This window comes from Arvicanthis niloticus, chromosome 13 (assembly GCF_011762505.2).
Source record: "Arvicanthis niloticus isolate mArvNil1 chromosome 13, mArvNil1.pat.X, whole genome shotgun sequence".
NCBI lineage: Eukaryota > Metazoa > Chordata > Mammalia > Rodentia > Muridae > Arvicanthis > Arvicanthis niloticus.
The window spans coordinates 74,400,076-74,426,542 of NC_047670.1; the positions used below are offsets into that span (position 1 = coordinate 74,400,076).

General features: G+C 46.0%; 1 protein-coding gene across 2 annotated transcripts in view; it reads left to right on the top strand.

Moving 5' to 3' along the window:
* The window catches only part of Dip2b (disco interacting protein 2 homolog B), a 184,259-nt gene that overhangs the window by 128,731 nt on the left and 29,061 nt on the right, over positions 1-26,467 (top strand). For both annotated transcript variants that reach the window (XM_034517365.2, XM_076912081.1), the window contains 13 exons: positions 2,566-2,668; positions 4,011-4,075; positions 5,778-5,871; positions 6,181-6,300; positions 7,646-7,760; positions 8,896-9,035; positions 9,667-9,803; positions 15,742-15,822; positions 18,100-18,227; positions 19,875-19,989; positions 22,606-22,807; positions 26,123-26,232; positions 26,358-26,438. In XM_034517365.2, the coding sequence (XP_034373256.1) occupies positions 2,566-2,668; positions 4,011-4,075; positions 5,778-5,871; positions 6,181-6,300; positions 7,646-7,760; positions 8,896-9,035; positions 9,667-9,803; positions 15,742-15,822; positions 18,100-18,227; positions 19,875-19,989; positions 22,606-22,807; positions 26,123-26,232; positions 26,358-26,438 (1,491 nt within the window). The remainder of the gene's footprint in view (positions 1-2,565; positions 2,669-4,010; positions 4,076-5,777; positions 5,872-6,180; positions 6,301-7,645; positions 7,761-8,895; positions 9,036-9,666; positions 9,804-15,741; positions 15,823-18,099; positions 18,228-19,874; positions 19,990-22,605; positions 22,808-26,122; positions 26,233-26,357; positions 26,439-26,467) is intronic.

Below are 26,467 nucleotides of genomic sequence, written 5' to 3' on the forward strand. Positions count from 1 at the left end.
GTGACTAACATTCTCTACTTGAGGCTGTGCCCTTCACCTCTACAACCTCTTGAGCCTTGCCCACAGCTATCTACTAAACCAATAAGTAAGCACATCCATTAACTTTTAAAAAGGCTTGGGGTGCAATATGAACTGAAAGCTCTTGTAATAACACGCATAGTTAAGACCTGAATTCAGCTTTGGCCACGAAAGAGGAGGAGGCACATGATGTTGACTGCAGAGGGGGTAGGGGAGGGAGTGGGGGGCTGAATATGTTTGAAAGACAGCCAAGCAAACAGGAAATTAAAGCACGAGACTGCATGCACGCACACACACACACACACACACACACACACACACACACACACACACACACACAACTTTCAGTGATGAGCCTTCAGTCTCGTGTCTTAGGGCAGACATGGTGCATCACTCTAAGTCCTGGGAACTAGCCACTGGTTCCCTGAACTGTTGTTCTCCCATCTTAGTGACCAGTCTGTGGTAGGGACACTCTGGCTTCCTGCAGAGCTGCACCCTGCTATTCAGGGCCTCCCTGCTTGAGAGCTTCGTATTACCACAGGGTTCTCCTGGTGAGTTGGAAACTCTTAAGGGGTTGTCAGCAGGAGGGGAGTAAGAATGACTTTATTATACAAAAAGATTTCTCTAGACCCATCTGGGTGGCTTAACAGGTGGGTGCCTGCCATTCAAGCCTGACAAGTTTGAACAAAAAACTCACATAAAAGTAGGAAGGACAGCCAGGTTTGTCCTCCAGCCTCTACACGTGTGTTGTGGCATGTCTGTGTGCTCTCCCATGTCATATATACAAATACTACAGAGTTTAAGGAAAAGGATTCATCTAGACAGGCTGGGTTATAAGGGGAGAACCAGGTTGTAGGTTTGGTTCTGTTCTTCCCTCTCTACATTCTATGTAAGTGTTTTCCCTGAGTGCCCATAAGTGGACCATGCTTGTACAGTCTCCCCAGATGCCAGAAGAGGGTATTAGATCCCCTGCAACTGAAGTACTGGACAGTTGTGAGGGCTGAGCGGGTGCTGGAATCTGAACTAGATCCTCTGGAAGAGCAGCCAGTGCTCTTCTGCGCCACCTCTCCAACCGAAGCTCATAGGGATGGCCAAGAGAGGGTGGGTAGGGCTGAAGGATGGTAGGAAGCAGGATGAGCCAGATTGGCCGACTGATTTTGAATAGAGAGAGAAGGCAAGAACCACTCATTCCTCGCTTGGCACCTGATGAGTGGCAGAATCCTTCAGTTAAGTAGAAGATACAGACAGACTCAGGCAGCATGTGGCGCGGGCCTTTAGTCCCAGCACTCAGGAGGCAAAGGCAGGTGGATCTCCACAAATTCAAGGACAGCCTGGACTACAGAACAAATTGCAGGACAGCTAAGACTACATAATAAGACCCTATCTAAAACAGAAAGGAAGGAAATACAGAGAAAGTCCTCATAGGTGGTGGGGGATGGAATGGAGTGTTGGCATGCTTTCCTGTGCTAGAGGCACTCCAGCAGGATGCCTGGGGCTATTTGTCTGGATCTCTGGAGAGGCTAGATGGACAGAAAGCAGGGGTTAGCAAGGGTGCAACACCCTGATGGCATGAAGGTAGGAAGGAGGTGGGAATCTTCAGGAGTGCCAACATTTAAGGTAGAGTCAGAGATGATTCTGGGTAAGATAGTTCATGAGAGTCTGAGGCACATGTTGCGGACAAGCCTGGGATCCATGGTGAGTCCTTGTCTCAGAGAGGGAGGAAAAAAAACAAAACAAAACTGAGAGACAGCCAGAGTGGTGAGAGGGAGAGACCAGGAGATGCAAGAGCTAAGAGTGTCAGGTGGGCAAAGATCTGGATCTGACGTCAGAGAGGCTGAGGAGCTTGATGAGAGGCAGCTGGGCAGGAGCACTGAGGATAAAGCAGTGTGACTGTCTATAGGCACATGGGGTCCTGCTACTAACTGAGGTGCCAGATCTCTCTGTTAGTATTTCTGTGGTGCTAGGGGTTCCAACAGTGTCTTATGAAGCTAGACAAGCATTCTACCACTGAGCTACAGCCTTAACCTTGGGGACCACACCTCACACACAGCTCTGCAGAGCTGTGCTTCACCGTGGAGCTATCATTCTGTGTCTGCAGCTTAGGAGTGTCCACAGGACAGCAACAGAGTATTAGGTGTCAGAGGCAATCTAAAGATGCACGCAGACACATCATCACTGTGTAAGAAGGTGAGCATCTGTCGTCTGTGGCATCTCAGTGAAGTCTGGAACTGACCCACAGATACTGCAGAGTGACTGGATTTGTTGATATGCCTGTTCATACAGCTCATGTCACTTGGCTATAGGTTTTTGGTGACCACGTCACATTGATGAGTGACTGAACTTTGAAGTCTTTTGACACTTGCTTCATTGTCCTTCAGTCTTGGCTCTATTTGACAAGAGTTTGAAGTCCAAGTGCTCCCATTCGGCATGTAAAATTAAGCCATTGTGATGCTTGTCTGCATCTAGGTTTGTGTTCTGAATTTTGTTGTTGATAATAACCCATCTTACTATGCTTCTTATAGTTTTATTTTTGTTTTATTTTTCTAGTATAAAACAAGCAAAGAAGGGAGTGTGATGGGAGTCACAGTGTCCCGGCTCGCAATGCTGTCTCACTGCCAAGCTCTGTCACAGGCCTGCAATTATTCTGAAGGTCAGACCTCATCCCGTGACTGCCCTCATTGTTAGCTTCAGATACGTGTGACTGTGAGCGCCCACTGGGTGATTGGACTCCATTTAATGACTAAATTCGGAGGGAAATGTTCCAGGACACATTCTTGGCTTGCTTTTGCCTTCTTTGTTGCAAAATAAATTGGAAAAAAAAAAAATCTTGAAATTTAAATAAACTTCTGGATAAACCAGATATATAAAGTATGACTTCTAGAGTATAGAAATAGAAAGCCTCAGTTAAAACTGTGTGTCTGTAAGCTATGGAGTCTTATATGTTCCCATCTTCCCATGTAGACCAAGCTCAGTATAGTCCAAGAAATCCAGCTCCAAAGAGACACAGGTGATGTGGCCCTCAGCTATCACCCTGGCACTCCTAACAGGCAGGAAGGGTCAGTTTGAGGCCAGCCTGGGATACGTAGTAAGTTCTACCTAGCCTGAGCTATGGCACGAGTTGAGAACCTGTCTCAAAATATAAAAACCACAGTAATGTGAAACTTGTGGTTTGTAAGTGAATATTTCGTAGTAAGAGTCCAGGCTGGCCTCCAGCTGGAGCCCCCTTGTGCCCACATGACAGGCCTGAGCTGCAGGATCTGTCGTCAGTGGTTACTTCCAGATGTTCTTTTCCACATGAACTTTTCACTGTTTCATTTCCCTTTGCAGAGTGAAAGGTGACTGTGTGCCTTTCAGGGCATTCCTGTCTGAATTTAAAATATGTGCTGTGTGGGACACCCATGAAGTGAAGCCACAGACAGGGCTCCCTGACCAGTGCACTCACTCAGAGGCTCTGCTAGAGTCTGAAACTCAAGTTCCCAAGTGTTAGAAACATGGAGGGATCTTCACTGAGTGAGGACAGTGAGATGCAGGCTTGTGTACACCTCCTTCATTATGTTGAGAATCTACCTATAGGTATCTAGAAATAGACAGTTGTGTACATAGGTGTTTATATTGAACAACATTTTATGTTTTTCTAAGAAGTATACTTTTTACATACATTTGAAATTTCCAGAGTTTCTAAACAAACACATGGTCTTTATTTCACTAGGGGAAAAACCTCTTGATCAGGCTACACAGAGAAACCCTGTCTCGAAAAACAAAAACACCTCTTGAATAATGTCCCTCAGTGCTAAAGGTTTCTACTTTAGTGTCTCTTCTGTGACCACATCACATGTCACCATCCACCAGCCATTTGTAGGGTCTCAGCATCAAGGAGACACGGATCTAATTGTTTTTCCAAAGCCACCAATACTTGATAGGGACAAGGAATATGATGTCACTCTTTGCTAACCATGGCTGCCCTCTGTCTCCCTCCATCTTTTCTCTTGCAGGAGAAACTGTAGTAAATGTTTTAGACTTTAAGAAGGACGCTGGGCTGTGGCATGGCATGTTTGCGGTAAGTGTCAGCATCTGGGAGTTTATTTATATATGTAGTAAGACGTACTTGAGGCTGAGGCTCTGTAACAGTGCATGTCTTGGGAATTTGCAGCTGAAGTTCCCAAAATGTCAATAGCATTTTCTAGGGGACACACAACCATGAGGACCTGAGTTTAGATCCCCAGGATCTAAAGAAGCCAGGTGCAAACAGTGCACGTCTGTGACTAAGCCCAGCTAACCTGGAGTAGCAGTGGTGACCAGCAAGAGACCACACTGGAGAGATGGATCAGTGGTTAGAGCACTGCTGCTCTCGTAGAGAACTCTTGTTCTCCTCCCAGTACTACAGCAGGCTACTTACGAACACCCGTGGCTCTAGTTCTAAGGGCTCTCTCTTCTCTCTCTCACATACACACACATATTTTCTCTCTCTCAGCAAAAGAAATTAACAAGAAATAAGAGAGAACATCTAGTGCAGTCTCTACCCCCACCCCACCTTCACCCCAGTTCCACCCCTATCTGAGAAGACCTATATTCCTTAAATATCTATTTACTTTTTTTTTTTTTAAGTCGGAAATTGAGAAAACAAGTAGAAACTCTGTGAGGACTTGGAGGTCATCTTTCTATAATCTAAGTGTAGATAGAACCTTTTTCCTGAAACTAAGACTGTGCTAGCATGAGGTACTTTAGGGTAGGGGTTGGGACTTTGTATGTAAGGGCAGGTCGGTGGTAGCAGGGGAAGTACTCAGGCTTAGTTGGGGGACGGGGGTGACTGATACCTAAAACCCCAGCAATTGGAAGGCTGAGGCAGAAGAATCACTCTGAGTTCAAGACTAGCAATGGGCTACTTGAGTTCCAAGCCAGGTAGGACTGTAGAGTAAGACCATCCCAAACACACAAACGCCCCAACAGAATCAGTTCAGGCTTGATTACTGTGCTGCGCTAGGTCTGGGGATTGCACGTCCTTGATATGGGTAGCAAGAGGGACAGCAAATTCCAGACCCTCAGTTCTCTCAGCTCTATCTTTACAAATGCTTACCCCGTAGGGAACTGGGAAAATCATTTTGTGCTTTGTGACTGTGTTCCGTTTTTATTCCCTTCCCCCACGCTGTAGTGTGCGGCAAGCGGGAGCGCCATGGAGCGCTAGATGGGCTGGGCAGCAGCTCGGTCGTTCCTGCCCACTCTTGTAAAGCAGCACCTTGTGACCCTGCAGGACTTCTTCTGTAGCCCCTAGAGAAACACTTGTATACATGCCCATGGACATAAGGACAAATACATCCCTTCACACCAATAATGGCATAGCCGTACTATTGAATATGTGCAGCCGTACAAAGGGAGCTAGACAGCCCTCTCATTCTGGGGTGCATAGAGTTTTATCTATGAAACAACAGAAGTAAAACAGCAAGTGGCAGATACATATCTACTATGATTCCTTTCATTTAAATACTTTATGTGCCTAAAGTGACATATATATGTATGCACGTGTGGACAGTGCACTACAGGGATAGACACTAAACTTACCCTTGTGGTACTCTGGAAGAGAGCCAGGCTTAGAGAGTAGCTCTCAGAGCTACTTCAGCACCACTGCTAGTCTCTCAAGTATTTTTTGAAAGGGTACATTTGCATAGTATCCCTATAAGATTGTTACCAGAATGTCAATACAACTTTAAGTTGCTAAATATACATTTTGTATTGATTGCCTTTTATGTTTCTTTGTTTTTCAGAATGTAATGAATAAGATGCATACAATTAGTGTTCCCTACTCTGTTATGAAGACCTGTCCTCTCTCTTGGGTCCAGAGAGTCCATGCTCACAAAGGTAATCACACACATCTGCATATTAACTGTGAGAATGGTGGAAGCTCGTCTTTGCCTTGGGGCTTAGCCAATTCTGACGTTGTCATTGTGAGTAAGCTCATTGTATCCTTTCCTATGAACTGAGATAAGTTCTCTAGAAATTGAGCCACAGTTAGCACCGTTGAATCCTATATTGTTCAGAATTTCCTTTTTCTCCAAGTGAGAACTATCACTAAAATTAAAGCAAAATTGTCCTAATTGTAAAATATTAAATATACACCCAAGTTTACTGTGTGTATGTGTCATAACTCTCTCCCCTTTGAATCTGTAGCCAAAGTAGCATTGGTGAAATGTCGAGACTTACACTGGGCCATGATGGCACATCGGGACCAAAGGGATGTGAGCCTGAGTTCTCTGCGGATGCTAATCGTCACCGATGGTGCCAATCCCTGTGAGTATTGGCTGTAGAAACCCTACAACAGCTGACAGGCTGGGTGTTTTGTTCCTCTTCAATAAGCTTTTCTATTCTCAACATCTGTGTTGAGATGTGATCTACATACAACAAAGCTCGCCCACCAGGTGGTGGTGGTGATGGTGGCGAGTGTCTTAAATCTGAAGAGGTAGAAGCAGGCAGACCAGGTTCAAGGCCAGCCTGGTCTGCAGAGTAAGTTCCAGAACAGCCAGCGTTACATAGAGAAACCCTGTCTTAAAACCCCTCCCAAAATATCACCTCCCTCCCACAAAAACCTGCAACAAAACTAAAACATCCCTCAAAAAATTATTTTAAAATGTGTGTATATTTATAAGTTTGTTTGCTATATGCTACATGTGTGCATGTTCCCTTGGGCCAGAGGAGAATGTTTGACCTTCTGGAACTAGAATTCCAGGGTTGTGAACCACCTTACACTGGGTGCTGGGAATGGCACATGGGTCCTGTGGAGGAGCAGGCTCTCTTTGACTCTCTCTTCATCCCCTCCACATTCCATCTCCATGGATTTGGCTGCTCTGCACACTTTACATGAATGGGGTCCTGTGTTTGGTCTTTTGTGATAGGCTCCCCTCAGTTGGCATCATCCTTCTAATTGTCATGTAGTCTTTCATAGATGCACTAATGTGTTTATCCATTCGTCACCTGATGGACTTAAAAACTTCTTGAAACCAAGCCTCTCTCATTCATTGGGTACAAGGAGGGGTTTGCAAGTGTCTCAATATAATGGATTATGTGAATGTGGTATGAATTCTTCCAAGCAGCAAATAAAGAGACTATGCAAGAAACTTGTAGAGTTCTTACTGTGCTTTCTGCATTTCTGGATATGCACAAAAGGCTGGTCCTCCACTCAGGAGTCTCTGGTGAAACTAGCAGGAAGCTGTTTCTCCTAAGTGAACTTTCTCATCGTCCAGCCTTAAAATGCATGTGGAGAACTTATAAAGGAGCCAGTGAGTGTCCCTAGAGCAGGTGAAACTGCCACTGGTGAGGTATCTGGCAACTGTCAGAAAGTCCTTCCGGAGTGGCTGCTAGATTCCCACCTGGGTGCCTGTTACCTACAGTGTTGTCTCTGATATCCCCTTGGTAGGCGTAGCCTTTCTAGGCTGTGACTGTAGAAACTATCACAGAACTCTGATGGGCTGGATGAGCATGTGTCAAGCCACCTCACAGGCATGCTAATCTGTGTACATAGAGTCAATGATGTACACTGTGAGTTTTGACGGACAGATGCACCTCCCACTCTTTCAGCTTTCTGCAGTAAGGAAAATGGTAGTCTCAGCTTTCAAGTTGTTCTGTTCTAACTCCTTAGGGTCTGTGTCGTCCTGTGATGCTTTTCTGAGTCTGTTCCAAAGCCACGGACTGAAACCTGAGGCCATCTGCCCATGTGCTACGTCTGCAGAGGCCATGACCGTAGCTATCCGAAGGTACTGTTTGCAGTCAGGGTTCTCTTGATGTCTGTCACAGCCTGGGTGAGATGTGAAAGTGGACTTTTAAGTGATTTTCTGCTTCCTAAACCTAACAGTACAATTACTGAGTCCAGTCTCACTGCATACCTCTTCCTGCCAGAAGTGTGCAGAAGTGTGCTTGGAGACTGAAAGTTTACTTTAATTGCTCTTGTCTCATATTTGTGAGGTATTCTTCAGAACCCTTTTCCTCTTAGATTAGAAATAGGCAGATCATACCTCAGATATGATGATATAGACCTAAACCTTTATTAGTACATACCAGCATATTCTTTTCTCTCTGCCTTCCCCCCCCCCCACTTGTTAAATAAAGAAAATTGTCTGTGGGTTGTCTGTGACAGTCTGTGGACACACAGAGCGAGGTGGGGGAAGGTGCTCTTGAGTGAAGGTCAGAAGAGAGTGTCGGGTGTCCTGTTTTGTCCTTCCTGTCTATTCCTCTGAGGTGGGGTCTCTCACTGAGGCTTGCACTTGGCTAGGCTGCAGCTAAACAGTCCCAGTGACCCCCTTACCGTTGTAGCCTTGACCTCGGGCCGTAGGCACCTGGGGGGTTCCCAGCTTGTTTTATGGACACTGGGACCCAACTCTGGCTCTCCCAATTTCGGAGCGTGTGCTGCAGGTGCTCCAGGTGCTGAGCATCTCTCCAGCCCTGCACTCCCACTTTTTTCTCTTTCTTTTCTTTTCTTTTTTTGGGGACAAGAGTCTCACTGTATAGTCCATATTTGCTGTAATCCTCCTGCCTCAGCCTCTTAAGTACTAGATTGCAGCATGAGCCATCATGGCTGGCTTTTTGTTGTTAATTTCTTCAAAATGTACTTCTGTGTTCATGTGTGAGCAGGTGTGTGGCAGTCAGAGGACAGCCTGGAGGGAGTTGATTTTCCTCTTCTGCCACGTGGGCCTGGGGATCAGACCCAGGTTGTCAAGCATGCATGACTGTGCCTGGACAGCTGAGCTGTCGTGTGTCAGCCCTGCGTGTTTTCTTCTAGTCGTTTGTTTGTATTATTCCTGTTTGTATATGCCTGACTTGATGGTTTGTTTATGTTTATTCCTGTTTGTATATGCCTGACTTGATGGTTTGTTTTTCTTTTTCCCATTTTAGGCCTGGGGTTCCAGGGGCTCCTTTGCCAGGAAGAGCCGTTCTCTCAATGAACGGATTGAGCTATGGGGTCATACGGGTCAATACTGAGGATAAAAATTCAGCTCTGACAGTACAGGATGTGGGACATGTCATGCCTGGAGGTGAGTCTGAGCTGCCATTGGGATTTCATGAAGATTCGTCATCAAGGTAGTGGTGCTGGGATGAGAAGGTAGCTTGGTTGTAGAATGCCTGGATCTCCCAGAACCCTGGTTCTATCCCTGTTACCACATAAAGAGAAGGGGGGTCTAGAGGAGAGACAGAGGGCCTGACAAAACAAGAGAGCCACACTGGGGGATCCCAGCTTCAGTGTTTGGTCACAGCATTTCTGCAAGCTACTCTGGTGATCGAGTGTCACCATGCTGACCCCTCACTGACGCCACGTGAGGCTTCAGTCTCAAAGGCATGCACAACTATACTTTGACATATGGAAAGGGATTTCAGTCACTGGCTCGAGCCACAGATGTAAAACAGGAAGGCAGTGTGCTGCTCTCAGAGTTGTGCCAACGCCAGCCAACAGCCAGCACCTGTTGCAGTTCTTCCTCCATGAGGCAGTGCGTAAGAGCTGTGGGCACTAGGAGGACCTGTCTGGTTCACAGCTCTCTGAAGCACGTTTCTTTGCTGCTCAATGTTTGCTGTTTCAGTAAATGTGCAACTCCTCTGGGTTTGCAAAACAAAATTGTTACTTGGCAAGTTTTCCAGACTCTTATGTTTTTTGTGTTTTCTGTGCACTAGGCATGATGTGCATTGTGAAACCAGACGGACTTCCACAGCTCTGCAAGACAGATGAGATTGGAGAAATCTGTGTCAGCTCCAGGACTGGAGGAATGATGTACTTTGGACTTGCTGGCGTGACCAAAAATACATTTGAGGTACTTGATGTTATTTCCTGGGGTGTTCAGTGAGGTTGGGTGTTACTAGGAGGCTGACGGCACAGCACTGTGGGGCATGGCTTAGTGGCTGGGATTGTGTCTTCAGGGCCTGGTACCTAAGATCAAGTTCTACTCCACACCCACTAGCTGCTGTGTGAGCTGCCTAGCCTCACTAAGGGCACAGGTCCTTTATCTTTAAGATACCAGTGACAGCCAGACTTGGTGGGGAGTGCATGTAATCACAGCACTTGGGAGCCTGGGGTCAGGGGACTTCAGGTTCAAAGCCACCCTGAGCTGCATAATAGGACCTTGTCAGAACAAAGCAAAAGCCCCAGGCATACTGGCACATGCCTTTAATCATAGCACTAGGGAGGCAGAAGCAGGTGGATCTCTGTGAGATTGAGGCTAGCCTGGTCTACAGAGTTCTAAGACAACCAGGAATACACAGAGAAATCCTGTCTCCAAAAGGAAAAACCAACCTACCAAAAAAAAAAAAAATCATCAAAGCAGAACACAATGTGAATAGTAACTGTGCCTATCTTGTAAGCTGTTTTGAACACTAAATGAATTAATATTTACTCACAAAAATGGTGTTGTGTATCTGTTGGACATTAAAAGGCTTACAAAGATTTATTCTAGTGGATACCATTGTTAAAGTTTTTTAAGTTCAAGATTTTGACGTTGAGAGTACGTGACAGTTGTGCTTGCTGTGTCAGATCACTGTTAAAGACATGGAGCTGGGAGCTGGGGAAGTACCTGCCATGTATGCAGGAGAACCCGAGCTGAGATCTCCAGAAGTCAGGCATGTAGAGCAGCTACCATAATCCCCAGGCAAGCCGCTCAGGTAGACTTGCAGCCTTAGCAGGATTTGGGCCAAAAAGGAACCTCAGTGAAGAAGACACTCAACATAGACTTTGAGCTTTCACACACGCACATGCACACACATACACGACTTAGCATTTTGCAGAGGTCAGATTGTTCCTCAAGCAGATACTTGCTAAGTCTTCTCTGTTCCAGACTGCCTTGTGTGCTGGGGCTCTATCAGAGCAAGTGGGGCAGTAGGTAAAGCTTGTATTCTAGGGAGGCAGCACTTTCTGAGGCCGCAGTGCACTGCCTTCCTGCAGACACTCTGCTAGCCGAGCTCAGCTGTGATGACAGGTTGCCCTGGTTGCCTGCAGATTAGAAGTGGAGGCTGACTGCATGCGGTTATGCTCTAGCCATCAGTGGTGAAGCATGCCTTCTGCATGACAGTGCACCATGTGATCTGACACATGCTGCCTGAAGGAGGCTAAGACCTGGCCTGATCATCCTCTCTGTTTACCAGCCTACAGCAGCAGAGTATCCATCACCAGCAGCACCACTGTCTCTGTCCTCAAAGTCATTTCTCTTCACTTGGGGTGAAGGCCTCCTGCATGTGTGCCAGTCTGTTGCTTTACTTCATTTCCAGTCTCTTGGTTGACTAGCTTGTTTGTTTTGTACATTTTAGTGTTTCCAAATCTCCCCACTCATTCTCTTCCCCCTCTTCCCACGATGGGCACTCAGCACAAGGCCTTGTGCAGGCTAAGCGCTCACTATACTATTCTGAGTAGTATATTTCTTCTCCATCCCTGGTTCTCCTTCTTTAAATTTGTTTTGAGGTAAGATCTCATTCTGTATCCCAGACTGGCCCCAAATTCTTGGTAATTCTCTTGCCTTGGCCTTCTGAGTTCCTGGGATTATAGGTATGAACCACCACCCCCAGTTTCTGTCTCTAAAGAGATTTTTTTTTAAAACATTTCTTTGTTCACTTATTTTGTGTATGCATGTGTGTGTGTGTGTGTGTGTGTGTGTGTGTGTGTGTGTGTGTGTGTGCTGGAGTGTGCATGCATGTGTGTATGTGCTGGAGTGTATGTGCATATGTGTGTGTGTGTGTGTGTGTGTGTGTGCTTGCTTGCTTGCTTGCTTGCTTGCTTATGTGAAGGTCAGAGGGTAGCTTGAAGGGTTTTCTCTCTCCTACCATGTGGGTTCTAGGAATTGAGCTCAGTCATCAGACATGGCAGCCAGGGCTATAACCTTCATTGCTGGCCCCAGCTTCTGACTTTGAGTACTTAGAACGTGTCTATTTCCAGTACTTACAGTGCTCCTCATTAAATGCGTTACTGAAAGTAGGATGCTTGCTGTGTGAGACTGAGTCTCACTGAGTAGTCTGCCTTGCCTTGGATTTGCTGTCCTCATGCCTCAGCCTCGTGAGAAGCTGGCATTATAGACTAACACCACTGCACCTCACTTCAGGAAGAATTGTATTATTGTGTGTGTAAACAGGGAGGAGGGTGAGGTGGGGAGGAAGAGGAGGAGGGAGAGGGGAGAAAAAGACTGCTATTGCTGCACATATGTAGAGGTCAGAGGACAATGCTTGAGAGTCAGTTGTCTTCTCCATTTTGTTTTTAATAGAAAAGTATTTTTATATATAGGTGTTTTGCCTTCATGTATATCCATGTACTGTGGTATATTCTTGCTTCCCTTGGAGGCCAAAAGGGGGAGTTGGACTCCCTGAACTGGAGTTACATATGGTTGTGAGCCACCATGTGCATGCTGGGGATCAAACCTAGGTCCTCCGCAAGATCAAGTGGTGCTCTTAACCCCTGAGCCATCGCTCCAGCCCCTACTAGCACTTCGTTAGACAGGGTCTCTCTTGTTGTTCTACTGCAATGTGTATTTCAGGCTAGTTGGCCAGGTGGACTCTGTGGTCCTCTCTCTCTGCCTCCTGCCTCACTGTCGGAGTGCTGAGGTCCCAGGTATGAGGCTAGCCTGGCTCTGTAGGCTAAGCAGAGCTCAGATCTTTGGGCCTGCAGGGAAGTACTTTCACTCATAAGCCATCTTTCAGGTCCTCAAGCAGTATTTGGAGATAACACCTACTTACTACCTTTCTCGAAAGGCAGCTGCTAGCCTGGAATTCTTATGCTATTTTGTTGATGCTTGAGTAGCAGCCAAGCACCAGGCGTGATGGTGCTGCTGCGATGCAGCCTTGCCCATGAAAGCATTTTCTACATGCAGTGTAAGTGTAGTGATGGCAAAGTGGAATGAATCCTCACCTAGAAAGGAGGAAAGATTAGGTGGGTGGGTGAGGTGGCTCAGCAGCTGAAGGTACCCGGAGGCAAGCCTGATAATGGGCTCCAATCCCCACCACAAAGCAGAGGAGGAGAGCCTCCCACAAGATGTCTTCTGACCTTTATAGGTGTACCATGGTACACACGCATACACACACACACACACACATCCACACTCAATAAACAAAGTAATAAAAATAGTTCTAAAGGGTAAACACTACTTTGTTTCATAAACTTAATCAGTATTTTACTAAAGTCTGATATTTAAATTCTGAGAGTTTTCCAAGTTAGTTAACATTTTACTAGGACAGAAACGCAGTAATAATAAATCAGAAAATTAATAGATGTATTTTAAAAGTAAGCTAGACAGGCTGGGGAGATGGCGTGGTAGTTAGGAATACTTGCTGCTCTTGCAGAGGACTGGGGTTTGGTTCCCAGTGCTGAGACAGCAGCTCATAGACACCTGGAACTGGAGTTCCAGGATATCCAGGGCCCTCATTTGGCCTTTGTGGGCATTGGTACTCATTACCTGACAGGGAGGCTATCCAAGATACATTGTCAGAGGTCTCCTAGTGAAAAAGACTGACAGAGCCGGGCAGTGGTGGTGCACGCCTTTAATCCCAGCACTTGGGAGGCAGAGGCAGGTGGATTTCTGAGTTCGAGGCCAGCCTGGTCTACAGAGTGAGTTCCAGGATAGCCAGGGCTACACAGAGAAACCCTGTCTCCAAAAAAAAAAAAAACCTGACAGACAAAAGTGTAATTGATCCCTTTTTTATTTTTTAATATTTCCTTTTTTAATTGTGTGTATGTGATCTGTGCCTTTGTGTGTGTGCATGTGCTCTGTGTGTGTGCATGTGTGCTCTGTGTGTGTGCTTGTGCAATGTGTGTGTGCTTGTGCAATGTGTGTGTGCATGTGCTCTGTGTATGCTTGTGCTCTGTGTGTGTGCATGTGCTCTGTGTGTGTGCTTGTGCTCTGTGTGTGTGCATGTGCTCTGTGTGTGTGCTTGTGCAATGTGTGTGTGCATGTGCTCTGTGTGTGTGCTTGTGCAGTGTGTGTGTGCATGTGCTCTGTGTGTGTGCTTGTGCTCTGTGTGTGTGCTTGTGCAGTGTGTGTGTGCATGTGCTCTGTGTGTGTGCTTGTGCTCTGTGTGTGTGCTTGTGCTCTGTGTGTGTGCTTGTGCAATGTGTGTGTGCATGTGCTCTGTGTGTGCTTGTGCTCTGTGTGTGTGCATGTGCTCTGTGTGTGTGCTTGTGCAATGTGTGTGTGCATGTGCTCTGTGTGTGTGCATGTGTGCTCTGTGTGTGTGCTTGTGCAATGTGTGTGTGCTTGTGCAATGTGTGTGTGCATGTGCTCTGTGTATGCTTGTGCTCTGTGTGTGTGCATGTGCTCTGTGTGTGTGCTTGTGCTCTGTGTGTGTGCATGTGCTCTGTGTGTGTGCTTGTGCAATGTGTGTGTGCATGTGCTCTGTGTGTGTGCTTGTGCAGTGTGTGTGTGCATGTGCTCTGTGTGTGTGCTTGTGCTCTGTGTGTGTGCTTGTGCAGTGTGTGTGTGCATGTGCTCTGTGTGTGTGCTTGTGCTCTGTGTGTGTGCTTGTGCTCTGTGTGTGTGCTTGTGCAATGTGTGTGTGCATGTGCTCTGTGTGTGCTTGTGCTCTGTGTGTGTGCATGTGCTCTGTGTGTGTGCTTGTGCAATGTGTGTGTGCATGTGCTCTGTGTGTGTGCTTGTGCTCTGTGTGTGTGCATGTGCAATGTGTGTGTGCATGTGCTCTGTGTGTGTGCTTGTGCAATGTGTGTGTGCATGTGCTCTGTGTGTGCTTGTGCTCTGTGTGTGTGCTTGTGCAATGTGTGTGTGCATGTGCTCTGTGTGTGCTTGTGCTCTGTGTGTGTGCTTGTGCAATGTGTGTGTGCATGTGTTCTATGTGTGTGCTTGTGCAATGTGTGTGTGCTTGTGCTCTGTGTGTGTGCTTGTGCAATGTGTGTGTGCATGTGTTCTATGTGTGTGCTTGTGCAATGTGTGTGTGCATGTGCTCTGTGTGTGCCCTTGTGCAGGTAAAACAGTTCACGTGGGGAGTCGACCTTTGACCCGCTCCAACTTGTTTATGTTTGTCTGCCATTTAGGCTTTAGTAGCTGTCTGGAACATGCTGGACATCCTGCTGTCTATCCCCTCCCCCACAGCCTTTTTCCTGGGTGCTGGGGGTCAGAGCTGCAGTCTTCAGGCTTGCGCAGGAGCCTGCCCCATGAGCCTGTTTAAACTTAGTTGTTATATTAATCTGTGTATCTTGTGAGATGACACAGTGGTAAGGGCACTTCACATGCTCCCTGATGTGTGCTACCCACAATCCACTTGGGGAAAGGAGAGAACCAATTCCTGCATTTGCCCTCTGACCTCCATAGCATATAGAGGCACAATACGTGTAGTGACAGAAACACAAATAAATAATAAAATATTTAACTGTGAATACATATCTTTTTAAAAGAATGGAGAGATAAACACTGAACTGGATGAGATTCCTGGATTTGTTGCAGAATATGCCTTCCAATAAGCATATATATATATATATATATATATATATATATATATATATATATAAAATAATTCTACTTGGGGATTAGTTGGTTGTTTTAGAGACAGGGTCTCACTATGTAGCCCTGGCTGGCCTCTGACTCACAGAGCTCTACCTGCCTGTCCCCTAAGGGCTGGGATTAAAGGCTTGCACCAACCACGTCCTGCTCAGTTGGAATAGATTACTATTGTATTGGTTTTTTTTTTTTTAAGTAAGACTTTTTAAAAATCAGATACAGTTTTTAAAAATCTAGCCAAGCTTTTCACCTTTTTCCTTTTGTCTTTTAGGTGATTCCAGTGACTTCCTCAGGCTCTCCTGTAGGGGACGTGCCCTTCATCCGGTCAGGACTGCTGGGATTTGTAGGGCCTGTAAGTGACAGTTTCCTATTGCCTTTGCTACATATGATCTAAAAGCATTTGAACACAGAACTGAACAGATTCTGAGTAACTGAAGATGTCACCAGCCCCTCACAGCAATCGCAACTGATGCTCCTCCTGTTCATTTATTTAGACAGGGTCTTGCTCCAGAGTCCTGGATGGGTTGGAGATCCCCACCTCAGCTTCCCAAGTGCTGGGATTAAAACTATGTATGCCACCCCGCCGGGCACTTAACCACTGTTCAGGCTGATTGTATAAGACTGTCATAGGAATGAGCTGATGGTTTTTGTATTTGTTGCCTAAGTTCCTCTGACTCCTACAGATAGGTTTTATATATATCCTGTATTTTCAAACTTTTCACTTAATTTTACTACTTTAGGTTAACATGCTGTGAGAAGTTAAGAGTTCTGCAAAAAGTTCCTTTGTAGCCAAAGGAAACTAAGTGGGGAATGGATAGAGTATTTTCTTATAGATTATCAACAGTGCCTACCCTGTGTCATTGTAAATTCTTATAAAATAATTTGTTTCTTGGCAAGTGCCATTTATAGCTACTGTTCTAGGGAGACTAAGACCCAAAAAAGTCTGTTCTCAAACGGCACACAGTGAACTTAAAGAATCCGTAAAGGTGGCAGAGAGTCAGGCCGTGGAGGCAGTGGGTGAGGCAGTAGGAAGCCATGGGTACTTGTTACCTGTCAACTCATACCCTCTGTCTATCTCTGGCTCCTTCCTGCCCCATCTTCTCCTAACTGCTCAGCTTATATGAGAGCATATGACACTGCAGTGCAGCCTCAGCTGTCGCAAGTGCCTGCCTCTCAAGCTTGCTGGGCTGTCCTTGAGGTCCAGGACACAGCTTCAGCCATCAGTCTGAAACAGACAGATTGTTGCCCCTTTCTCTACGAATGATCCCCTAAACCCCATGTAAAGGTTCTGGTTGTGTCTGGTCTGAACTAGTCCCATGATCTAGAAAGATGAAGATGGAAACACCATGTCAGCTAAACAACCTCACTGTAAAGATTTGGAGAAGCAGGCATTCCTTCTCTCTCTTTTTTTAAGAATTTGTTTTCATTATATTAATTGTATGTGCAAGTCTATATGCATAGCAGTGTTGGATGCCCTGGAGTTGGAGTACAATAGTTATAAGCTACCCAACATGCTGGTAGAAACTCATGGTGCCACACTCAAGTTCCCTGCACGACCAGTGCATTCCCTTGAACACTAAGCCACCCCTCTAGCCCCTCTTGATGCCAGCTGTTAGAAGTGTCTTCCCTCTGGTTTGTGGAAGTGGCTGGCTCCCGCTGGCATTGTGGGTAAACCAACAGCCTAGTGTGCAGTGACATTCTGTCTTTCTGTCTTAGCCCAGTCACTGTGTGGCCCTACACAGTGCTCAGCAAGTAATGAGTGACATTCTCATGGCGGTAAGTGCTGACTCACTGAGCACACATGAAGGGCCAAGGGCCCCTGGCCTGCTGCACTGTTGTCCTTCTGGGAAGAAAATCTGCAGCGTTCTTAGACCTTCTTGGGTATCTATTTCTGATCTTGCCAGTGAAAACAGTGTTACCTTTCCATGCTCAAAGCAACTATTCACGTACTAAAATTGTTTGGTTTCTCTAATTCCAGTAGAACATAAGTAACATTTTCCCCTTGGTATTCACCCTGTCAGTACCACAGTAGATGGACTAATACACACCTGTGGCTGGGAACGTGAACTGTGTGTGTGATCATGATTTCTTCACTGTGAGATTGAGACTTTCCCCTGAGAATAATACATATGAACAAATTAATCTCTTAGAGACTGTAAGACCTCAGTGGGTGCTGGCTCAGCAGGCAAAGGTGTCTGCACCCTATGATCTGAGTTCATCCCTAGGACCCACTGGGTAGAAGGAGAGAACAATTCCTTCTAGTTGTCCTCTGACTCCTAGTGAGCAGTGGCCTGCCTGTGCCCTCACACACATGCACACCAGATACAGTGCACCTTGTACAAAGACCTTAGTGACTTCAAGGTACTGCTTTCTCATTAATTCTAAAGGGCTCTTTTATTTTTTAAAAAAAAATCCATAAACTGTGACATTATTTTTTTCATATAGACACATTTTTGTAGTGTTGGGAATTGAACTGTGTGCATGCCTCATAGGTATGTTTCTTAGTGGTTTTTTTTTTTTTTTTTTTTTTTTTTTTTTTAAATGAGATTTTCATGAGAGCAGGAAATGTAAGCTGTCTGTTTTACCCTTTAAACTGTGAAAATGAAAGTAAATCATTGCTAACTTTCAGGGTAGTTTGGTGTTCGTGGTTGGGAAGATGGATGGCTTACTCATGGTCAGCGGCCGGAGACATAATGCTGACGACATCGTTGCTACTGGATTGGCTGTGGAGTCAATAAAGACCGTCTATCGAGGGAGGTGAGCACCTGAGATCCATGCCACCACTCTGGGGTGATCTGAGCTGTGTTCTGTGGGTTATTCCAAGTTCTTAGGTTGGCTTGGCTTGGCTTAGAATAACAAGCCTGGCTTTAAATACCCATCCCACAGCCTTAGCTCTATGACTGGCTGAGGAATGAAATGTGAGCAGAGTCTCAGAGTCTGTTACTGTTTTTTGATTCTGAAGACGAGGAGAATTCCAAGATAAAATACTACCTTCTACAGTTCTTTAGAGATGGTGCCATCTCAGGCAGTGTAAGTAGCTCCCACTCTGTACTCTCTCATTTCTCACTGAATTGTTGTTTTCTCCATGTGGAGACTGACATGGCAGCTGGAACTCTAGGTTCTTCGAGCAAGGGCAGGCAGGCCTTCATCTGTGCTTATTAATGCGAGGAAAGCTATCCCAGCTGTTGTAGACTGGTGTCTGTTAAGATTATTTTCGCTTTGTTTTTACATGAAAACATCTTTATACACATGTATGCTGTGCTTGGAGCCTACGCCTCCTTCTCCCTCCTACCCTGACCGTAGTTATGTAATAAGGGAAGATCTGAAGATGTCACAGAAAAAAACAGCTCCTGCACTGTATGGTTTTCTGTCATGGTATGACTTCCCAGGCTTGGAGCTTCCTGCGCCTAGACCCATGGTCTGTGGTTACAGTTGTGTCCTCAGTGTACAGCACAGTACCTAGCACATAGTGTGCTGACAGTTGTGTCCCCAGTGAACAGCACAGCATGTGGTTAGCATCCCAGGAGGCAGGTGAGCTAGCATTGTTGGCTCTCAGTTACTTCAGTCTTCTGCATTCAATCCACAAACCCTCGCCAGGTGCCGACTGCACACTGCTTTTCTGGGTACTTTGGCAGTGAACAGGCTATGTGTGTGCCTTCTATTCTTATGACAAACACAGAAGCCAGGTAAACAGCAACATAAATGACACGTGAAAGGGTCGTGAGTGCTGTGGAGTGAACACACGAGGTGGTCTGGGAACGCCTCACTAGTAAGGGGACATTTGAGCGGAGACCTCCCTTAGGTCCACTTCCATCCCCTCCCTCTCTTGGTCTCCCTCGCTTGCCTGCGTCTGACTCGCTCCACTCTCTGCTTCACCACTCTGCTCCAGGCACACTGGCCTTCTTGCTGTTCCTCAAACCTGCCAAGTTCGTCCCTACCTCAGAACCTTTCCGCTTTCCGTTCCTTCTGCCCGGAATCCTCTTCCTCCAGATCTTCGCGTGGCTCGCGTCCTCACCTCATTCAGGTCTCTGCTCCAGTGTCCGCTCCCCAGGGAGGCGCTCCCCCAAGCACCCATACCCCACTCCACTGGCCCCACCCCAGGTGCTTCCTGGTGCTTATCACAAGATGGCTTCATTAACTGTGTTGGTTTGTTCTGTCTCTGACACGTAAGCGCCACAAAGCCAGGAACTGTGTCTCGTTTACCACTCTTTGGTGTTTAATCCTGTTTTTGTTTTATTTTCAACAAATCTTTCAGTCCTGACTTGGTGGTGATGACTGCACATTTTCTTTCTGCTGCTCCTGTCTGGGTGGTGTGGTTGGGATGGCTCCTCTTTGATTCCAACTGAGGAAAGCAAGTAGGATGGTTTTGAAGGGAGACTGATGTGTTTGATCTGTCTCTCTTAGAATTGCTGTGTTTTCTGTGTCTGTGTTTTATGACGAGCGCATTGTGGTGGTGGCAGAACAAAGACCCGATGCATCTGAAGAAGACAGCTTCCAGTGGATGAGCCGTGTGCTGCAGGTGAGTACCTGACTGCACTGGGTCAGGTCAAGTGTGTGTGTGTGTGTGTGTGTGTGTGTGTGTGTGTGTGTGCACGCGCGCGCGCGCACAAATATATATATAAAATTTGTATGTATATAAATACATATAATTCTATATAGGTTTACAGTGAAATGTGTTTATATCCACTCTCCTCCATCCTCCAACCTTTTCCATGCCCCTCTAACTACCTAGTTTTTTTTCTCTTTGCCAATTATTGTGCAAAATCAGCTAGCCCCATTTCTCCCCATGGACTAAATAGTTTTTCTGCTCAGGTTGCCTAGAAGTTCAACTGACTTGCATACCCAAGTGTATGCTACCCATGAAGATTGTGACTGCCTGTGTATGGTGCGCTCAGAAAGTCAATTAAATTAGCCTTGGTCCTGCCACACCTTGCACGTGGAGGTCTCAGAACATGGATTTTTTTGTTTTGTTTTTCTTTGTTTGTTTGTTTGTTTGTTTGAGACAGGGTTTCTCTGTATAGCCCGGGCTGTCCTGGAACACACTCTCTAGACTAGGCTGGCCTCGAACTCAGAAATCCACCTGCCTCTGCCCCCCAAGTGCTGGGATTAAAGGTGTGCACCACCACTGCCCGGCGGGAATGTTTCTCTTTATGCAAGGCACCTTTCTGTGGAGTTAGAGGAGTAGGTTGGATGAGCCATGAGGGCAGGAGGAAGGTGTTTTTAGTGGGAACAGCTGGAAGAGTAATGGAGCCTGGGCTCCATCCAGCACCATGAGTGTCCGTCTCTTTACTGGGATGTGCATATAGACACACATGTCCAGGGACTATGACTTCTCTGCCTAGGGCACTTGGACTTGTTAGCAGTCATTTCATAACACAAATGTGAGACAGTGCTAGAAATCGTCAGAGTCCTTTCTGTTCTCAGAGAACATGGTTCTGAATGGTTAGCGACTGTGCAGATAGGCTGTTTGTTATACGGAAATGAAGGGAACAGACATGGTGGCACACGCATTTCATCCCAGCACTCTAGAGGCCAAGGCAAGCGGAGCTCTGTGAGTGGGGTGAGTTTAGGCCACTGAGGGCTACATAAAGAGAGCCTGACTCAAAAACCCTCAGAGGACAAAATCTGAATATAAATTAGACCAAAAGTATTTCTGAAGACTGTGGGACTGGACTGGTATCTGGTCATCTGAAAGCTAGCTAAAGGGCAAACATGCAGATTCGTTTTAGCCAAATGTGACAATAATATGCTATAATCCCAGCACTTAGAAGGAGGAGGTTGGAGAAGTTGCATTCAAAACCACCACTGTGGGCTGCATAGTATAGTAAGGGGCTGGAGAGCTAGGTCATTGGTTAAGAGCACTAGCTGCTCTTTCAGAGGACCTAGGTTTGTATCCCAGCTCCCAACAGTCTGTAGCTCCAGTGCTTCTGTGAGCACCAGGCATACATGTAGGCAAAACATTCATGTGCATAAAATAAAAGCAAATTAATTAGGAATAATAAGAGTCCAACAGGATGGCTCAGCTGATAAAGTTACTTGCAGATGGAGCCTGACAACCTGTTTAACCCTCAGTACCCAAGAAAGGTGGAAAGAGAGAACTGACCCTACAGTACTACCCTCTAGCCTCTCCAGGGTACTGCAGTAAGTGCATGTGCACACATACAATCATAATTTTTTTTTAACTAGGAAAAAAGAGAAGTGTTCATGACTTATATATATCAAACACAAACCTGCTTATGGTCTTCAGAAGTTCTGGAGCACAAGGGCAGAGTCTGCCAGTGAATCACACACAACCCAGAAAGTAACTACAGGAACTTGAATGAAATCCTATGGAAAGTCATTTTAGGCTGGGAAACGCCTGCAATCCCAGCCTGTCTACCTGGGAATGACGGCAGCCTGTCTACCTTTGGACTCTTGCCTCAGCCTCCCAGGTGGATGCTGTGGGCATCAGGACACCACCACAGCCATCCACATAAGGGATCCTTTCCCTCCTCAATTCTATAACTTTATTTCATAGTCAGCAGGTTAGTTCTTATCCAAATTGACTATGGATTTTTTAAATGTGGTAATAGAGACACAAGTTGCCAACACAAAGAGCTTGTCTGTGACTTCTCATCCTCATTACATTTTCTGGACAAATATGTAAGATATAATATGGAGCCCTCCTTATTCCTTTGGCCCAGATGGTTTATGACCCTGTGATCGATGCGCAGACCTGGAGCCCTGTCTGCTTCATCACATATTTCCCTGTCCCTGGAGGGCCCACTTGTGCCTCTTGCAGCCTACTCCATGGATGTGCTTGTGAATGCTGATAGTGTATTCTTGGGCTACATCTTTGTTGATGACAGAATAGCCCTTTTTCTTCTTGCCACCCTTCCTTACTGGAACCATTCTGCTAGGCTCAAGTTTGAAAGGAAGAGCTCAAAGGATTCTGGGAAGGAAAACCAGGTGGCAAGTATAACTTCCAGGTGACAGCAGGGTGGAGAGAGGAAGTGGGGGTAGGACATGTGAGAATGATCTACCAGACTTCCATCCTGGGATGGACAGAGTAAGTGCCCTGCGGTCAGTAGTGGCTCTGTCAGCCTCTCTCTCACTGGATGTCCTCTCACTGGATGTCTCTTTCTGTGTTTTCCAGGCAATTGACAGCATCCATCAAGTTGGTGTGTACTGTCTTGCCCTGGTGCCAGCCAACACATTACCAAAAACCCCACTAGGAGGAATCCATATATCCCAGACAAAACAACTCTTTCTGGAAGGTTCTCTACACCCCTGTAATATCCTCATGTGCCCACATACGTGTGTGACGAACTTGCCAAAGCCCCGACAAAAACAACCAGGTAACAATGTGGTTTCTAGCTGTGCCATCACAGTGCAGCTTCCAGAAGCCAGCCTTTCAGTGTATAGCATGTGGTCATAGACTCTGCAAAACTGATAACACAAAAACAGTAGAAACTGACCACCAGCCAGCAGGACTGCTGTGGGTTGGGAGATATGCTGCTGTAACTGCCAGTTTCTCCTCTTCTTAGTAGTCTGCACCATAATCACAGCCCCCTAGGACAAAGACAAAGTCACATGACTCATTAGTACAGAGCTGAGACTGGAGCTCTCTTGGTATCATTGTAACTTAGGTTTGCTGTGGGAACATGCCTAGAATTACCCTTCATTCCTTCATAGCTGCTGAAGTTTGGTGTGAGCCTATGGGGGAACAGACATTTTATGGATTATAAATAGAAGATAAACAGCATGCTTTGTGTTTGCCATTTTCAAGGTATAAAGCAAAAGAATATAAACTGCCACTTGGAAAATTAAAAATGCACAAATCCCCTTCTTGCCTGATGTCTGAACAGACACATATTACAGGGCTAGAAGAAAGCCAAGGCATGGTTCCTGGTAACCAGTCCTGTTCAAATATGTTAGTCTAGTTGGGTACAGTGGTGCATGCCTGCAGCCCTGCACTTGGAAGGCAGAGGTAGGCATATCTCTGTGAGTTCAAGACAAGCTTGGTCTACATAGTAAGTTCCAGGCCAGCGAAAGCCTGCTTCAATGAAAGAGAGAGGGAATTGACTTAGAATTGGCCTCACTAGCATGTGCTGACATTTTTTCTATTATAAGAGAAGGTAATGAGAGTCTGGTTGGCTTCCTATGTGCCTGGAAACATCGGAGTGCAGATCCAGCCTCTCCAGGTACCCAGGCCTTCAAATGCCTTCAGTCAAGAAGAGAAGATGACAAGCAAAGTGTGCCTTTTGAATGCACTTTGCGTGGTGACCTTGCTGAAAGGTGACCAGAACATGCAGGGATGCAGGGATTCGGGGATGAAGCCAAGGATGTGGGGGGATGCGGGGATGCAGCCGAGGTGAGCCTGGGACTCCTTCTGCGGCTGTTGGTGTGAAAATGCCAACACAGTGTGCTTGTTGAGTACTGCTGTGACCTGCCATCCCAGAGTCCAGTCATACCACTGAGCCAGACTGTTGTCACCTCATCAACCACCATATCGTAGCAACAGCGAGTTCTGCTAGTGGGAATAGAAGGTTTATGGAGGCTAACATTTCTGCTTTCTGTGTTTACTCATTGGACCTTGGTTGTTGGGGCTACTCTTCTAAAGAGAGTCTGAATCACAGTCTGATGATTAATCAAGAAGTGTAAATGGGGGCTGGAGAGATGACTGAGCAGTTAAGAGTCTTTCTGCTCTTCTAGACTATTTGAATTCAAATGTGTATCAGGTGGCTCACAACTGCCTATAACTCTTGCCCCAGCAGATCAGATATCCTCTTCTGGCCTCCATTGGGTACCCACACACATGGTACATACATACACACACACAGACATAAACATAAAAATGAAACAAACTGCAAAGGGAGGGTCTTGAGACACATTACTGCACAGGCATATGGCATGCCTGGCACACCTGCCGTGTGGGGTGTGGCTAGCTGGTAGAGTGTGGGTTTAGCGTGTGCAGAACCCTGGATTCAATCCCCAGCACTGAAGAAACACAAACATGTACAAGTGTGTCTCCATCTTAAGTCTTGGTGCTTATGTTACAATGTTAGAAGCTAAAAGTTATAGAACATATTTAACGTTAAAAGTCTTACATTTATTTACTATGAGTAAAATCGTATTTTAAGTAATGGTATGGTTGTTCTGTTTTTTGAGACAGGATTAGCTATGTCACCCTGGCAGGCCGTAACTTCATGGTCATCCTGCCTTCAGCCTCACCAGTGCTAGATTACATAGATGTTCTTTCTGTCATTCCCTGGTGAGCAAGGATTTTGAAATGAAAAGTCACATTAGAGTAAATGCTTTTAAAATGTTCTTAGAGGTACAGTAGACTTTAAATGTTTCCTTTAAATTTATTTTTGTATGTATCTGTCTGCATCTGTGTATCACATGAGTGTAGTGCCCAAGGTGGCCAGAAGAAGGTGTAGAATTCACTGGAACTGGGTTGCAGATGATTGTGGGCCATGCTATTGGTGCTGGAAATTGAACACAGGTCCTGAAAGAGCAACGAGTGCCCCTCCTGAGGACCAACTCAGCAGCCTCCAACAATGCTTTCTCTGGAATTGCTTCTGAGGCCCAGTGGCTGTGACCGAGAGCAGAGCTGTTTGAGAACGCTGCACTGATGACAGCTAGAGAGGAAGGGTGGGGCCGAGGCTTGTGTGCACCATGCCTGGATATTTACTTTTTAAAAAGTGAGCCGAGTGACATTTCCTACCTATCTCAGTATATTTAGAGCATGCAGATGCTGTGGATGAAAGAGTTGCATATTAGGCACCATCATTGCTCAGAGGCTAGCTGGCAACAGGCTGCTTCATGGCCCTCTCCCATACCATTTCAACAGCTTTCTTACCCAGAAGAAACACGAAACTTCTTCCCTTGCTTATTTCAGCTGATTCTGTCACTCCAGTAGCATATCAAGGTTGTGCATGACATTTGACTGCCTCATTTTAACACATAGATGACTAAAGGGGTGTGCCCCCACCCAGCCTCATTGCTTACTTATAATAAAGTTCTTCTCATATTCCCTTTAAAAATATGCATGACATTCACACACACACACACACACACACACACACACACACACACACACACACACAGGCATTATGGCATACGTTTAGAAGTCAGAAGACAAGCTACAGGACTTGGTTTTCTTCTCCACACTGTGGCCCTACAAACAGACCTCATATCATCAGATTTGGTGGCAGACACCTTTACCCACTGAACAGTCTGCTAGCCCAGCACTATTCTTGTATCTAATGAATGCAGTCTACATCCTGATAGGTGTAAGTTCTTGCAGATGAGACATCCATTACTGCTAAGTACTCTCTTTAGTGCGGTTGGTTGCAACAAATAAAGCCATTTGTAGGAATGAGCAGACTCAAGTAAAACTGTCCCTGTAGATCTCAGCTTAGTCACCTCCGCTCTCTCCCTGGTTACCCCTCCCACATTTCCCTGAGTCCCCTGTTTTATCTTTCCACAGTCCCTCTCACTGCCCTACTTTGTCCACAGCGTATACAAATTAGTACCTTTTCCACTGGAATACAGGCTCTTGGCCATTACTAAATGAACTTTTGGACCAGTTCGGGCCAGTCTGGAAATGCTTTGGGAGTGTGTAAGTTGAATCACTGTCCTCAGGTTGGTTTTGCTTTGGTTTACAGGTGTAGGCCCAGCTTCTGTGATGGTTGGGAATCTGGTTGCTGGTAAACGCATAGCACAAGCTGCTGGAAGGGACCTGGGCCAAATAGAAGAGAATGATCTGGTGAGGAAGGTAAGTTCAAGGCGGCTAGGCTCATCCCCTTGAACACAGGACATACCTCAGAGTGCAGTGTGAACTTTTACATGAGTCTTTGAAACTTGCTGACCTTGCATCCTTTCTTCGCTTTGTGACTTTAGCACCAGTTCCTGGCAGAGATTTTGCAGTGGCGAGCCCAGGCAACGCCTGATCATGTCCTCTTCATGCTGCTAAATGCCAAGGTAATTAAAACCACTTGCAGGATTGGGGA